Consider the following 14,868-nt stretch of genomic DNA (forward strand, 5'->3'; position numbering starts at 1 on the left):
CAGCAGGTGATAAATATTACATTACACTTTCATGTACTCATTTATTAGATGCTTTTCTCTAATCGATGTACAATTACGTACAATGTACTTGTTTATGCGCTGGGAAATTTTTACTGATTCTTGAAGGATTAGTCCATACCAGTTTGGAACGTTTAAGGAAAAAAAAACCATTCTATTTGTGATATTAATGTTAATAAACGTGAAAGCATACGATAGGCCCGTGAAAGAGTCTGTTGGGCTGTTCCCCCTGTTACACTGCCATTCATTGCCTGGCATAATCCCAGATCTTGGATCTCATTCTGGATCCATCTATTTCACCTCCTCTTCCACGCTTCCCTCCCCCCAACATGTTACTGTGCCGCCAAGTGGACTAATTCCATTAAAGGGTGGTGACGGCCCGGCCGTCCCTCTAAACCCCACTGATCCACTTTTAATGGGAGAGATCTGCCTGTGAAAATGTCACAGGTTCCTCTCGGATGGCAGCTCCCAATGCGTGTTAATTATCTGCTGAACATGGGAACTGACCCTGTGACCAGTATATGGGACTAAATGGATTTTAAAATTTCGTCCTAAGTGAGGTCATATGCCCTCTTTTCCTGAAAGGTTCCCAGCTTTGTTCCCAGTTTCCTCCCGCCACATTCAGGTCTTGAGTAAAATCCGGTGATTTCCCCTTGACATCTGCGGAGGTGACAGTAAGCCAACTCATCGGGATCTGTTGAACCCCACTCCCTTCTGTACTCATGGGAGTTGCAGTCAACACGTTGGTCTGAAATACATGCCAGGACCTTGCAGAGCTCCATGTATCTACTAGCATGTAGGTGAGTTGGGTACCACTCTCCTGTCAAATGATAACTCTTCTCTTACTGCTTTAGGAGAGCCACTGACCACAATGATGCACCACTGATCAAACTAGATAATCGTACTGAACAACTTGCAGCAGATGGCATAGTAGCTAGAGCTGTTTCCCTTTAATCTGAAGGCCCCTGGTTTGAGTTCCAATCTTGCTGTAGTACCTGTGATCGAGGTGTTTACCCTGAATTAGTCCAATAGGAATTTCCTTCTGCATAAATTGGTAAATCACTGTCATGTTGATAATTTTGTAAATTGCCTTGGAAAAAGTTGTTGGCTAAGTAAACAATAAAAAGTGGTAATAGCTCTCAATAGGCTACTTCTATGTGAAATTTAAATGTCAAAAATCTCTTTGTAAATTCCACTTTCAGTTTTTGTTGCCTCAATGGTTTCTCCACATATCACTGGACACTTTTATTACTTTGTCTTTTTTCTTTATTTAGGCTATGAGCTCGAATCGGAGGTTGTGACTTTTTTTTCACGTGGAACTGGTGCAAAAATCTGACATTTGATCCCAGTTACTTTCTGCTTTCATTTGAAAGGGAACATTTGTTATGGGGGGGTGCGGTGGTGCAATGGGTTTGGCCAGGTCCTGTTCTTTGGTGGATCTGGGGTTCGAGTCTTGCTTGGGGTGCCCTGCGATGGACTGACATCCCGTCCTGGGTGTGTCCCCTCCCCCCTCAACCCTACGCCCTGCATTGCCAGGTTAGGCTCCGGTTCACTGCAACCCTGCTCAGAACAAACAGCTTCAGCCTGTGTGTGTGCACTTGTTACAGAATTTTGTCTGCTCTCTGACTTGTCTTCATCACATCATCATATTTAGAAGCAAACCAGATTAGTCCTCTTTGCTGCTGACCTTGGAACCATCAGCTCCATAAAGAGCACATCCATTGAAGTGATGTTTACCAGCCTGTGTGGCTGGCAAAACAGGTGGATTTTTTGTTTTCTTTATAAAGCATTATTATTATTTTATTTTATTTTTTAACAAAGGTTTTCTTTTCTTGGAGAAGGAAAAGCAGTTTTGATTGGTGTGGAAACAAAGGCGACACCTCCAGCAGCAGCCCTCCAAGCCTGTGTCAGAAGACATGTTCAGTGAAGCAGAAGCTCAGGGAGTAGAGGTGTCGCTGGGAGCACCGAGGACGTGGACATGGAGAAGAAGATGGAGAAGGAGACCATGGACCTGCTGGCCCACCAAGGGGCCCCTCGAGCAGCTCGCCTGAGCTCGTCTGGGGCTGTCTTCATCATGCTTAAGTCTGCGCTTGGTGCGGGACTCCTCAACTTCCCTTGGGCTTTCCACAAAGCTGGAGGTGTGAGTGCAGCCATTGTCGTGGAAATGGTAAGTGGACTTTGTGAAGGCAAATGAGGGTCTTAGAAATACTCTGGGAAATGAAAAATTCATCCTGTTTGGGACGTCTGGGTGTGGATACATTGAGTTCCCACATTGTACTGTGTTAAGATTTAATTACTAGCTTCATGAACAGTACAGGCTCACACAATCAGACAGTACGCTGAGAAATTTGTAAATATGTTCACATACATAAAACAAGGGCACAAGGTCAAAAGTTACAATATTTCATAGCTATGATTATGTAGCACATTTCATAGCTATCTAGTTTCAGAAGGGTCTGGGCATTCCTGATTTCCTTTGAATTATCATGCAGATCATAATGTTTATTTTTCAAGCACAAGAAAATTAAACACTTCAGTCAATCATGTTTACATCTTTTAGCGACCCTTATTGTTGAAACGTATACCTTTTTCACTGTTCACTTTAGTGTTGAACTGTTTTCCTCGTGAACTGGACTTCAGTCTAAATTAGTATCAGTTTTTCATCATGAAATTGGCTGAAAACCACAGCAGGCCCACTGATGCCTTTATATCTCCCTATAGCACAATAAGATTATTTTACAATTAAAAAAACATTGATACACATTACATTTATTCATTTAGCTGATGCTTTTCTCTAAAGTGACTTACAGTGTTAAGGTACTTACTTTCGGAGGACTGGATTTATCCCAATGACCCTGAATAATTTTCATGTTTTTTCTTCCTTGTCTGCTCTATCCACCCAACCCTCCAGGTCTCCTTGGTGTTCCTGATCAGCGGGCTGGTAATCCTTGGACATGCCTCATTCATCAGCGGCCAGAGCACGTACCAGGGTGTGGTTCGAGAGGTGTGCGGACGTGCCATTGGATGGCTCTGTGAGGTCTGCTTTGTCTTCAACCTATTCATGATCTCCGTTGCCTTCCTGGTGGTGGTGCAGGACCAGCTGGAGAAATGTGAGTTGGACTTGAGTCCACCCCACTCCCACGCCTCATAATGACTATGCATAGTTCTTAGACATTTATTCAGGATATCTTGACTAGTTTTGAGCCATGTAATTTGTTGTTCAGTCTGCTTGTAAATTGAGTTCTTATGAAATTAACTCTTAATTAACATTGATTCAGATTTGGAAAAAATAATCATGCATTCTTAAGCCACAAAAGTTTCAGCCTCTTTTTTTCCCACCGAGCATGCCAAATTCACCAAATTCTTGCCTTGCCTTTCAAACAAAAGGCAAATACACACACACACACACACTTTCAGAACCGCTTGTCCCATACGGGGTTGCGGGGAACCGGAGCCTACCCGGTAACACAGGGCGCAAGGCCGGAGGGAGAGGGGACAAAAGGCAAATATACATCCAGAATATCAGAACTACGCTGGACACCTTTAAATCTGGGCTTAACTTCTCTTGTGGAAAATAACTCATACATAACATCCTCCCTTTTTCCTGGGAGCCCTCCTGCTTCATCCTCCCAGACTTGCAGTATAAAATATGTTTGTAAGTTGAGAACCCATTTCATTATTATACATTATAAAATTAAATATGAGTTACATGCAGTCAAACTCGTACAACAACACTCCTCATCTTCTGAAAACAATTTCGACTAGAAGTTCGTTCACAGTTAATTTTGTTTGTAAACTCAATGTCAGTTTTACTATTAAGTCATAATCAATAAGAGCCTTAATTACACAGACTTCCCATGATTTATTCCTCTGTTATATTCTGGAAATTCTGGATATAGATCTTCAGATTAAAAAACATTAAATTTATTATATTAACTTTGGGTTACATTAAAACTAATTTCAAATGACTGAACAATATTGCCCTACAAATTTTTATTACATTACATTTATTCATTCAGCAGACGCTTTTCTCCAAAGCGATGTACATCTCATAGAAAATACAATGTGTGCATGATTACCTTAGGAGAAAGAGACATAGCTGCAGCTGTGTGATTCTTAAGTACAGTGAGTTTGTTTCCTTCACCATATGCACTGACGTTCATCACACAAGTAGCTGCATAAAAATTACCAGAATATCGCAGATTCCTATTCCTGTTCTTATTCTATTCAACTAAGTACTGATTATTGATCACTTTATCCCATTAAGGCACTCACCACTCTTCCCTTGGCTACTGATCACCGACACTAAATATCAAGCATGAGCTGTAAATATTTTGGGAGCATTTGGGACAATAGTTTATACGCTAGAAGTTTGTATCCTTGGATATTTCTATTTGGTTATTGGTGAAATGAGGAGCCAGTGTAGCGCCTGAGGTGGATATACAGTTAATAAAAATATGTTCATGGATGGACGTATCTCATCCGTATGCTGCAGTAGGCCACTCTCTGTACGGAACAATGACGGGCTTTGCGGAAGCAGAAGTGCCGCACCACTGGTACACAGATCAGCGCTTTGCCCTCTTCCTCATTTGTCTCCTCGTCATTGTTCCCCTCTCCATCCCAAAGGAGATCAGAACCCAGAAGTACAGCAGGTGAGTCTGGGATAAAGGGCTGCATTCACCACCATCCTCATGACTAATAAATATGTATCTGCTGTTTGACTTTTGTTGATATCTTTATTTAATGCTAACTCATTACATTAACAGACACAGCGGATGGACTGACAAACCCCAGGCCTTATTACCATTCTGTATTATATTAAGTTTTAAATGTGTCAAAGTCTGGGTATGAAGTCATACTTGAGGACTCCAGTGGAGATCCCAGTTGACATTGTCCCCTGTCTGTTCTTTTGCCAGTGTTCTGGGCACTCTAGCTGCCACATACCTTAGTGCTGCGGTTATTGTGAAGTACTACACAGAAGGAGACCATGTGGTTGCAATCTCCCCTCTGTACTCCAGCAGGTGAGTGACTATTCTCCACCTTCCTGTAGTGATAACCCCCTCCAGGGCACCTTGTACCTTTAAGCAGCCCAGTTCAACATATACACTTACCGGCCACTTTATTAGGTAGACCTGTTCAACTACTTGTTAACGCAAATATCTAATCAGCCAATCACATGGCAGCATCTCAATGCATTTAGGCATGTAGACACGGTCAAGACGATCTGCTGAAGTTCAAACTGAGCCTCAGAATGGGGAAGAAAGGTGATTTAAGTGACTTTGAACATGGCATGGTTGATGTGCCAGATGGGCTGGTCTGAGTATTTCAGAAACTGCTGATCTACTGGGATTTTCACACACAACCATCTCTAGGGTTTACAGAGAATGGTCAGAATAAGAGAAAATATCCAGTGAGCGGCAGTTCTGTGGGTGAAAATGCCTTGTTGATGCCAGAGGTCAGAGGAGAATGGCCAGACTGGTTTGAGCTGATAGAAAGGCAACGCAAACTCAAATAACCACTTGCTACAACCGAGGTATGCAGAAGAGCATCTCTGAATGCACAACACGTCGAACCTTGAAGCAGATGGGCTACAGCAGCAGAGGGCCACACCTGGTGCCACTCCTCACAGCTAAGAGCAGGAAACTGAGGCTACAATTCACACGGACTCACCCAAACTGGACAATAGAAGATTGGAAAAACGTTGCCTAGTCTGATGAGTCTCGATTTCTGCTGCAAGATTCAGATGGTAGGGTCAGAATTTGGCTTAAAGAACATGAAAGCATGGATCCATCCTGCCTTGTATCAACGGTTCAGGCTGGTGGTGGTGGTGTAATGCTGTGGGGAATATTTTCTTGCCACACTTTGGGCTCCTTAGTACCAAGTGAGCATCGTTTAAACACCACAGCCTACCTGAGTATTGTTACTGACCATGACCATCCCTTTATGACCACAGTGTACCCATCTTCTGATGGCTACTTCTGGCAGGATAACGTGCCATGTCTCAAAGCTCAAATAACTCAAACTGGTTTCTTGAACATGGCAATGAGTTCACTACACTCAAATGGCCTCCACAGTCACCAGATCTCAATCCATTAGAGCACCTTTGGGATGTGGTGGAAAGGGAGATTCGCATCATGGATGTGCAGCTGACAAATCAGCAGCAACTGCGTGATGCTATCGTGTCAATATGGACCAAAATCTCTGAGGAATGTTTCAAGCACCTTGTTGAATCTATGCCACGAAGAATTAAGGCAGTTCTGGAAGCAAAAGGGGGTCTAACCCGGTATTAGCAAGGTCTACCTCATAAAGTGGCCGGTGAGTATATATAATGAATGAGAACCTAATACTTTGCTTATAAATATATTAAAAAAGAAATAATAGTTACAGTGCACACCTTTTGGTAATAACAGTGAAAGGATAAGAAAATCTAAACCAGGGGTGTCCAATCATAGGCCATAGTCATTATTGTGAACTGGCCTAAGGGCTGTAAATGTAAAAATCATAGTGACATACTGAATCTTCAATGTTTAAAAATGAAAAATTATTGAGTATTATTTTGGGTTGGTGTATGCTTGTATCATCACAGGATTCAATAGAATGTGAAAGATTTGTAGTAGGAATGGTACTCATTTCACAAAGGATCTTGCATCATGGGCTGCATTATGTGACATGGTGGTGTGCAAGCAGGCCTTGGTTTAGAGCGTTAGACACCCCTGTTCTAAATGATCCAACGTATCTGTCATTAGTCTTTGGAAAAGTTCTCCCAAGTAGCTCTGACTGGCCCTTCTTTGCGGCACAGCTTGTTTGTGGTGATGCGCTGATTCATAGTCTGGTGACAGTGTGGAGCGGGGACACTAATGTTCCATGAGCTGTTGCAGGGACTGTCCACAGTGTGAATTTCACTGCAGGTCTCAATGAATTATCCCTATTCATCAAAGCTTTATTATGCTCTTTTGAGTTATGTGGGCTGTTAAGTCAGTGCAACAGCATCTGAAGAAATTCTGCCTTGTATTTGTTTACCATGACGAGTAATTTCCAGGCATATAATTTATACAGCATATAGTTTTCACTTTGCTGTGATCTGGTCACTGAGGTGAGGTTCTGACTGTTAGATTTACTTTTACCATTACGACATTACAAGGGATCTATGTGCCACGATGTGGAAAAATCTAATAGTTTATAATAGTTTTTTTCTAAAACTAAAAAGTTATTTTTAGGGCTCAAGTGGATTTCAAAATGAACATTTTTACTTTCCTGTAACACTTCCCATTGATGTAGCAATTTGTTCTTGGCTTTTATGCTTTTGTTGCCAGGAAACATTCAAGAGAGCATGCATACATTACTCAATTTTCTCCGCTTTCAGTGCTGCCAACTATTGGGAATGTCACATGTGGCTACTGGCTCACTGCAGACTTCTGACAGGCCTCTAGGTGCTGAAAGTCCATCTTTCTGTGGCTCTTGGCTGTGTTTATACTGTCTGGGAGTGTGAATTCATTAGAACTCCTTTCTCGAGTGCTCCAGTGCGAATGACACTGTATCTGCAAGTGTGACCTCCCAAAGGACAGGCCTGAATGTAGATTATCGCTGTTCATATGCTAATTTCATTGATTCAATCTTATTTTCCCCCACCCCTTCCTTTCAGCATAAATTCCTGGGCAACAGTGTTTAGTGTCATACCAACCATCTGTTTTGGCTTTCAGGTCAGTAGGTACCTACCTGCTCCTTGCACTCCTACACCACAGCAAGAGTGCTGTGCTCCTTCTCTGCTTGCTTGGTGCTCTCACAGTTGATGGGTCCAAAACCAAAAGTCTGCAGGTTCTCACTTTTGACTCTGTTGTGGTGGAATGAACTTCCTCTCTCCCTCAGAGCTGCTGAATCCCTTTCAACGTTCAAGAAGGATCTCAAAACATTTGTTTCAGATCCACTTCTCTCCTGTTCTCTTGACCGATCCATAGACTTGCACCACGCCATCTGTCAGAATCACCTCTGTCTTTCCTGTCAATTCTATATGCAGCTACTTATTTAATGTGTGCCAGCAAAAATTGTGGTACAGGACAAGCTAACAGTGCTTCCACAATCATGTTTAATCTCTTATGAAATGCACGTTTTGTATTCTGAGATCTATGTCACTTTGGAGAAAGAGCGTCTGCTAAAATGAATAAATGTGAAACGAAAGTAGATATTTTGTCCTTTGCTTTTGAAAATCGGTGCACACAAATTCCAGCTGCCGGAGAGCTGACAGAAACAATGTGAGAATGGAGGTAGAACATATTGGAAGAGAAAAAGGAGGATGATCATGAAAAGGTGTGATGGAGAAGAGAGTTGGTTACAGATGGATTTATTGTGCATGCAGCTGCAGTTGTGGTCTTGCATCTCTGCATCCCACCAGTTGCTTGGATGCATGTGTGGCCAAATTTTGTATTGAGAGAATAAAGACAATATTAAGGACTTACATTTACATTTCTTCACTTAGCAGATGCTTTTCTCCAAAGCGACTTACAATGGATACTATGTAGTGTTATCAGCCCACACACCTTATTCACCAAGGTGACTTACACTGCTAGATACACTTGCTTAACTTAGGCACTTCACCTTCGGTGTGCAGCAGAATTTAGGTATAATTTAAATGTTTCTTTAACTGAGTGCTTATTGCTTTGCAGGCTATACGTATTTAGCAAAGCATTACTGAGTACTCTGAAATGTCAGTGTTTCTGAGTAAATATGCACATTTCCTGTTGTGGAGATGGGGCACAGTGGATGAACACTATGCAAGCTGTGCACTGTAGCTGACTCAACTGAGGACCGCAGTCCTTGCTCTCGTTGGCGTAGTACCGAGGGCACTTACTCCCGTCCTTTGTACATCAGTGTCACGAGGCCAGCGTCGCCATCTACAGCAGCATGGAAAACAAGACGCTCTCGCACTGGGTGCTCGTCTCCGTCGTGTCCATGTTCTTCTGCCTGCTCATCTACTCCCTGACAGGTGAACTCAGGCAGCGCTGGTCCTCTACACCCTTCATGCACAGGCTGCTGGTGAATGTTTGCTTCCACAGGCGAACTGCTAACCATCTGCAAGCACATTATAGTGGCATTTTGTGCAGTAGTGAGACCTTTATTTACAATACAGGGGTCCTCAACTTATGGCAAGGTTCTGCTCTGACGACCTTGTTGTAAGTCATAAACCTCTTTGTACTGTAGGATATATAAACACGTGTAACATGCATGAATGCTACATTGTGTAACAAGAGTTTTATTTTAAAATACATTTATATTGAGGGGGGAGCGGTGGCGCGGCGAGTTTGGCCTGGACCTGCCTTCTGGTGGGTCTGGGGTTGAGTCCAACCTGGGGTGCCCTGCAATGGACTGGCATCCCGTCCTGGGTGTGTCCCCTCCCCCTCCAGCCTTGCGCCCTGTGTTGCCGGGTTAGGCTCAGGCTCACCGCGGCCCCGCTTGGGACAAGTGGTTTTAGACAATGTGTGTGTACATTTATATTTGAACCTATTAATGTTAAAATATATAGTAATACACCATTGACTTGTAAATAACATAGCAAGAACAGTTGTGGTAAGTTGCACACGTTGAAATCAGGGATTACCTGTATTTTACATTTACTTTCCTTCAGCATGATGCTCAGCTTCGGCACCCATTTTCCCTTTCTGGCTCTTTGAACGTTCCCCTGCTCCCCCCCTTTTTTCTTCAGGGATTTTTGGGTATCTCACATTTGGAAAGGATGTGGCCGCGGACATCCTGATGTCATACCCTGGAGATGACATTGCCATGATCATTGCCAGATTGCTCTTTGGAATTTCCATCATCACAATCTACCCCATCACCCTTTTGCTGGGGAGGTAAAAACTGCTGATACTGAAAACACGAGAAGCCACAAGAGATGAGAGCAGTCAAGTCTGTCCCCTCAGTACTTGACTTTTTTGCAATTTAAGTGAGAGAAATTTAAATACATAGTACTATGTTTTGTAATATACAGACAAATTGCTGTTATATTGCCCAAGAATCAGCTTTTTGTCATACTGTCATACTTGTAGGTCTGTAATTCAGGACCTGCTGCTGCGGTGCCGATGGCAATGTACGTTGGTGACGCCACTGTCTGAGAGCCGCAGTCGCATGGTGCTGACGCTCACCTGGATTGCCGTCACCCTCCTCATCGCCATCTTCGTCCCTGACATCAGTGAGGTCATTAGTGTCATCGGAGGCATCAGTGCTTTCTTCATCTTTATCTTCCCAGGTATGATGCTCATGCATGTGCAATTTTGGTGTTACACCATTGCTTTTAACTCTACATGTTTTAATGTTCCGAAGAGATTAATGAAACCTTAGCGATTAATCTAAATCGCTTCAATAAAATAAGAATATTTAATTGAAAAACGAGAAAATTAGTAAGCAAAGGTGTTTTGAGTACAGGTAGTTTTTGAGTTATGACAAATGTGACTTACGCTGACGTGTAAGTCCGCTGTTTCTCTGCTGTATGATAACAGTTATGGCTGTACTATAGCAAGGCACCATATTTCTTATTGACTAGCAAGCAAAAACCTGAGCGTCCTGGTGGTGCTGCAAATAACAGATTTAGAAATGAAAGTGAAAATAATGATGCAGCATCCAAATACTGATCTGTATATTATTAATATTATTCTGTATTAGAATTATTTTAACATGAGTTATTTATGAAATTAGAAGAAAAATGTAAAATTCATTATACAACATAGCATTTGTGCATGTTAAATGATTATACTGTATATCCTTAAGGTTCATGTAATACACTATAAGGTGATTTTGCAACTTCTGATGAGGCTGTCGGGACAGAACCCCGTCGTAAATGGAGGTCACCTGTAATGTGCTCTTTGTCTTAATGAATCTTCAGGTCTGTTTACTGCCTTTTTTCCTGCAGGCCTCTGCCTGATGTTTTCTACACACTCAGAGTCTGTGTCTCCGAGGACAAGGTGAGGGAGAATGTGTGGTTTGTGTGGAATTTGATTAGAATCGCACCTGTGTCTATGAAGGCTAAACAGAAACTACACAGAAAATACAATACAGTCATTGCCTGGTTGACATCATATGCGGTCAATGAAGGCATACTTTTACAAAAGTGCCCTACCATGTTCACTTTAATGAGCATACATATGTATATACACACACACACACACACACACACACACAAACACACACTGTCTGAAACCACTTGTCCCTAGTGGGGTCGCGGCGAACCGGAACCTAACCCAGCAACACAGGGCGTGAGGCTGGAGGGGGAGGGGACACGCCCAGGATGGATCGCCAGTCTGCCGCAAGGCACCCCAAGCAAGAATCGAACCTCAGACCTACCACACAGTGGGACCCAGCCAAACCTGCTGCACCACTGCACCCCCCATCTTATAATCAATAAAAGCTTAATATATCTTAATTCCTCAATGTATACACAGGGTAAATGGGTGTGACACCAGTGCGTCGGGGAGCGGGAGAGTGGACTCAGATGCGAGGTTGTTCAGATGGCAGTTCTTGGGGCGAAGTGAAGATCGTAGTTGGGACATGCAAAGGGGTCCAAACCGAGGGGCGAACATCGCTCCAAGGATGATCCAGAGACGTGGTTGGACTGACGAGCAATGATAGTAGCCATGGGAGACAGGATACATAGACAAGGAGATGGGCGAGGAAGGACGAGGAAGGGAAACGTAGAAAGCAGGACAGGCAAGGAACGAGCGCGGTGGGGACAATTGTCTCGATGATATTCTGCAGTCAGGGAGTGATGAACTGGTGCCCTTCTTACCCGGCTGCGTTTACTGTGACCAGGTGCTTGCGGTTGTGTTGAGGACGTGGGCGTGACAATGGGGGCTCTGTTTAAAACATGAGCTAAAGCTAAAATGCATTGCAAGTTTGTTATAGAACTTCATCTATTTTCATCTACAGCTTTTGCAATGTAGCCTTTGTCTCTAGATATAATACTGAAAATTGCAGTTGACAGGATACACCATTGATGGGGCACCAGTTTATTTTACTACCGTTCATTAACACAAAGGCACATGAAAGTGGTCTACTTTAACATGACTGAAAATAACATCTCCACAACTTCGTATTCAGTGCTGTGTTACACACACGAGACGGTGTTGTGTGGGGAGAACGTATTAAGTGCTCCACTTTAAATCCCTACTGCGTGTCTCATGGTAATTGGTAAGCTGACAAAATTGGACTTTGTCAGCATGTGGTTTATTTCAATTTGCAGTCAAAACAGTGTAAATAATAAAAATGTACCTCTGTTTATTCACTCTGTAATTTCTGGATATAGGAATAATAAACTTGAAATAGCTGACAAATCGGTTGGAAAAAGGACACTGCTTGATTCCCCCCATCCACAGCTTGTTTGTTTTCTAAGTGTTTTGCTGCCCCTAGTGGCGGAAAGTGGAGCTACGGGGACTTTTTTTTTCAGTAACAATTTTTACAAAATGCAACTGTTGAAGAAAACACAAACTTGGAAATATTTGTATCTTTGAAAATCTGTAAAAAATTATTGTAAAATAAGTATTTACATATGTTTTTTTTTTTAATTTTATGTTAATCAATACTGTGGTATGCAGGGTATGTCAGGTTCACGGAATGACCAGGTATGTCCCTGAGTCGTGCAATTAGTGGACATGTGTTATTAACTGGCAGTGTAACTTGGGCAAGGACTATATTCACATGCTGATTAACATTCTGAGGAACGTTAAAGAAAGTCTGTACGTCACAAAAGGATAGTTAGAATAGTATTATGTAGAATATAAAGTTTTAGCGTGCATTTCGCCAATTATATTCAACATGTGCTTTCTTATATGTAACATCTCCTTTTGTCTTTGCTTCACTTCTTGGCCTTGATATGTCACACTGAGGAATCAAGGACACAAGAACCTGACATGGTTGTTCTCTTTCCCCTTCTCTGCCTCTTTTTCCATTTAGAGTGGCTCTGACCACGTGGGGAGTCGTTACCCTTCTGTGTGGGGTGTTCATCTTCGGACAGAGCACGACCGTTGCCATCATGGACATCCTGAACAAATTTTGAACGTTTCTTCTTCCATCAGACAGAAATGAGTTACCGAGCGGAGTTCCCAGTCCTTCCCAGGTAATATACAGGACAGCAGAATGCTGTGTAGGTGCTGCAGGTCAAAGTCAGCAACGGCAAAGAAGTTTTCCAAATATGTGCAAAACTTTAAATTTGCAAAATGTAACTCATCTTGTTTTTAACTCCCAATTTGTTTTACTACAAAACCTTGACTGAAGGAAAAGATGTTTACAAAAATGTGTTTGATAAAAGTAACTTCATGCTTTTGTAATGATGCAGCTCAAATGATTAATACAATGTAAAATCTGTGGATTTCAGATAAATGGGAATTATGGATTAAAAATCTGTATGTTTCATGTAATTTTCAAGGCTTATTCTATATCAGTCTTCAGAGAACCAGTAAGCACAAGCGTGCAGCATTCAAAGGTGAAGAATATTTCAGTTGATTTTATTATTTTTGAGTACAGTCACTCTACATGATCTAGGATTTAAATGAATCTGACTAAAGGCAACACTTGCATCCCTGCTTCGTCTGTATACACAAGTTTTCAGAGAAAGCCATTGTACTGAAACATTACAGAAGTATAAGAATTAGTATTTAAATAATGCCATAAATTTCTACAGTAGTTTCATTCTTTATACTTTTCACATTATTTGCTCTTCAGTCCCAAGAGGTTTATTATAAAATAGTTAGGAAATGCACAACACCCACCTGAAGGAGTACAGCTAAATTCTACAGCAAACCAGTTACTGAACGTTCAGAAGAACATGCACGCTAAAGTCAAGGAAAGCAAAAAAAAAAAAAAAAAAGATCACCACTATGGCAGACACTGCTTTGTAAATGATGGGTCATTTGCTGGAAATGGAGTAACTGCCCACAACCCATTAAGGAACCAGTGTTACCGATTTAATGTCTTTCCATTAAAAGACCTTAACCCTTATTTATATCACTCCAGTCGTAGCAGGAAATGCTGATCTAAATCTGCAAAAGAGTCGGTCCTTATTTGCAGCTGTTGCAGATTTTTATTTTTTTTTTTCCTTTTTTTGCTTTCCAGAGTTAGTTCACACAAAAAACAAAGAATATTGTGGATTCAAGCCACTGGGACTTGTGCACAATAAAATTGATATTAATGCCAGGCTGACAATACAAGATGCGGATGTTTTTTTCAGTCCTGAATTTTTAAGGTGTATATTGATTGTATTAAAAGTTCTAATGAATACTTTTAGCATTGCCTGCTTTTAAAATGACCATTTACTCCATCTACTTTGTGCTTCCAAACCGTGCCGGTTGAGAGGCATGGAGAAAAGCAAAGGGTCATATAGAGGACCCCCTTGCTTGATGGGGAGGGTAGAAGTGGGAGGTTAGGCCATCATTTTACTGCCAACTTGTACACATTTTTGTTATCCTTTACTTTGGACAGAAACACATAGTCCTCTTTCCCTGTACTTTACCTCGGAGAAGTGCCTAACTGCCACATCTAAGTCACTATAGGAGGCAGAGAGAGGGACAGGAGGAGGAGGAGGAGGAGGAGGAGGAAGGGATGCTGGAGAGGGGTGCCTGAAGGACTCCGCTTGGGGCGGGTCACATGCCAGGAGGCGTCAACCACATCAGTCTCTGTTGAGGGTACACCAGGCAGCTGCCAAGGGGGGAGACCCACATCAGATGTGTGTTGGTGTCAGTGTTCATGACAGTGTTAATTGATTCTATTCATGCCCATCTGTGGCTCACTTACTCTGACACACAATAAATCATAATGCAAATCGGACACTACAGGCTGAGACATTACAACCTCAGATTTATCAAATTAATT

At 42.1% G+C, this 14,868-nt stretch overlaps 2 protein-coding genes across 2 annotated transcripts in view; one reads left to right on the forward strand and one right to left on the reverse strand.

Annotated features, from left to right (window-relative positions):
• The first annotated feature begins 1,996 nt into the window (after nt 1-1,996).
• slc38a8a (solute carrier family 38 member 8a) lies at nt 1,997-13,057 on the forward strand. Its single transcript, XM_018726610.1, has 10 exons — nt 1,997-2,185; nt 2,930-3,128; nt 4,514-4,670; nt 4,935-5,039; nt 7,661-7,718; nt 8,884-8,998; nt 9,716-9,863; nt 10,059-10,258; nt 10,919-10,970; nt 12,955-13,057. Exons 1-10 carry the CDS (start codon nt 1,997-1,999, stop codon nt 13,055-13,057), a joined length of 1,326 nt encoding a protein of 441 aa, XP_018582126.1.
• Nucleotides 13,058-13,581: 524 nt separating this feature from the next.
• The window catches only part of necab2 (N-terminal EF-hand calcium binding protein 2), a 49,079-nt gene continuing 47,792 nt past the window's right edge, over nt 13,582-14,868 (reverse strand). Inside the window, exon 12 of the mRNA XM_029253541.1 lies at nt 13,582-14,694. Coding sequence (XP_029109374.1) covers nt 14,666-14,694 — 29 coding nt within the window. The 3' untranslated portion in view covers nt 13,582-14,665. The remainder of the gene's footprint in view (nt 14,695-14,868) is intronic.

This window comes from Scleropages formosus, chromosome 7, assembly GCF_900964775.1.
Source record: "Scleropages formosus chromosome 7, fSclFor1.1, whole genome shotgun sequence".
Taxonomy (NCBI): domain Eukaryota; kingdom Metazoa; phylum Chordata; class Actinopteri; order Osteoglossiformes; family Osteoglossidae; genus Scleropages; species Scleropages formosus.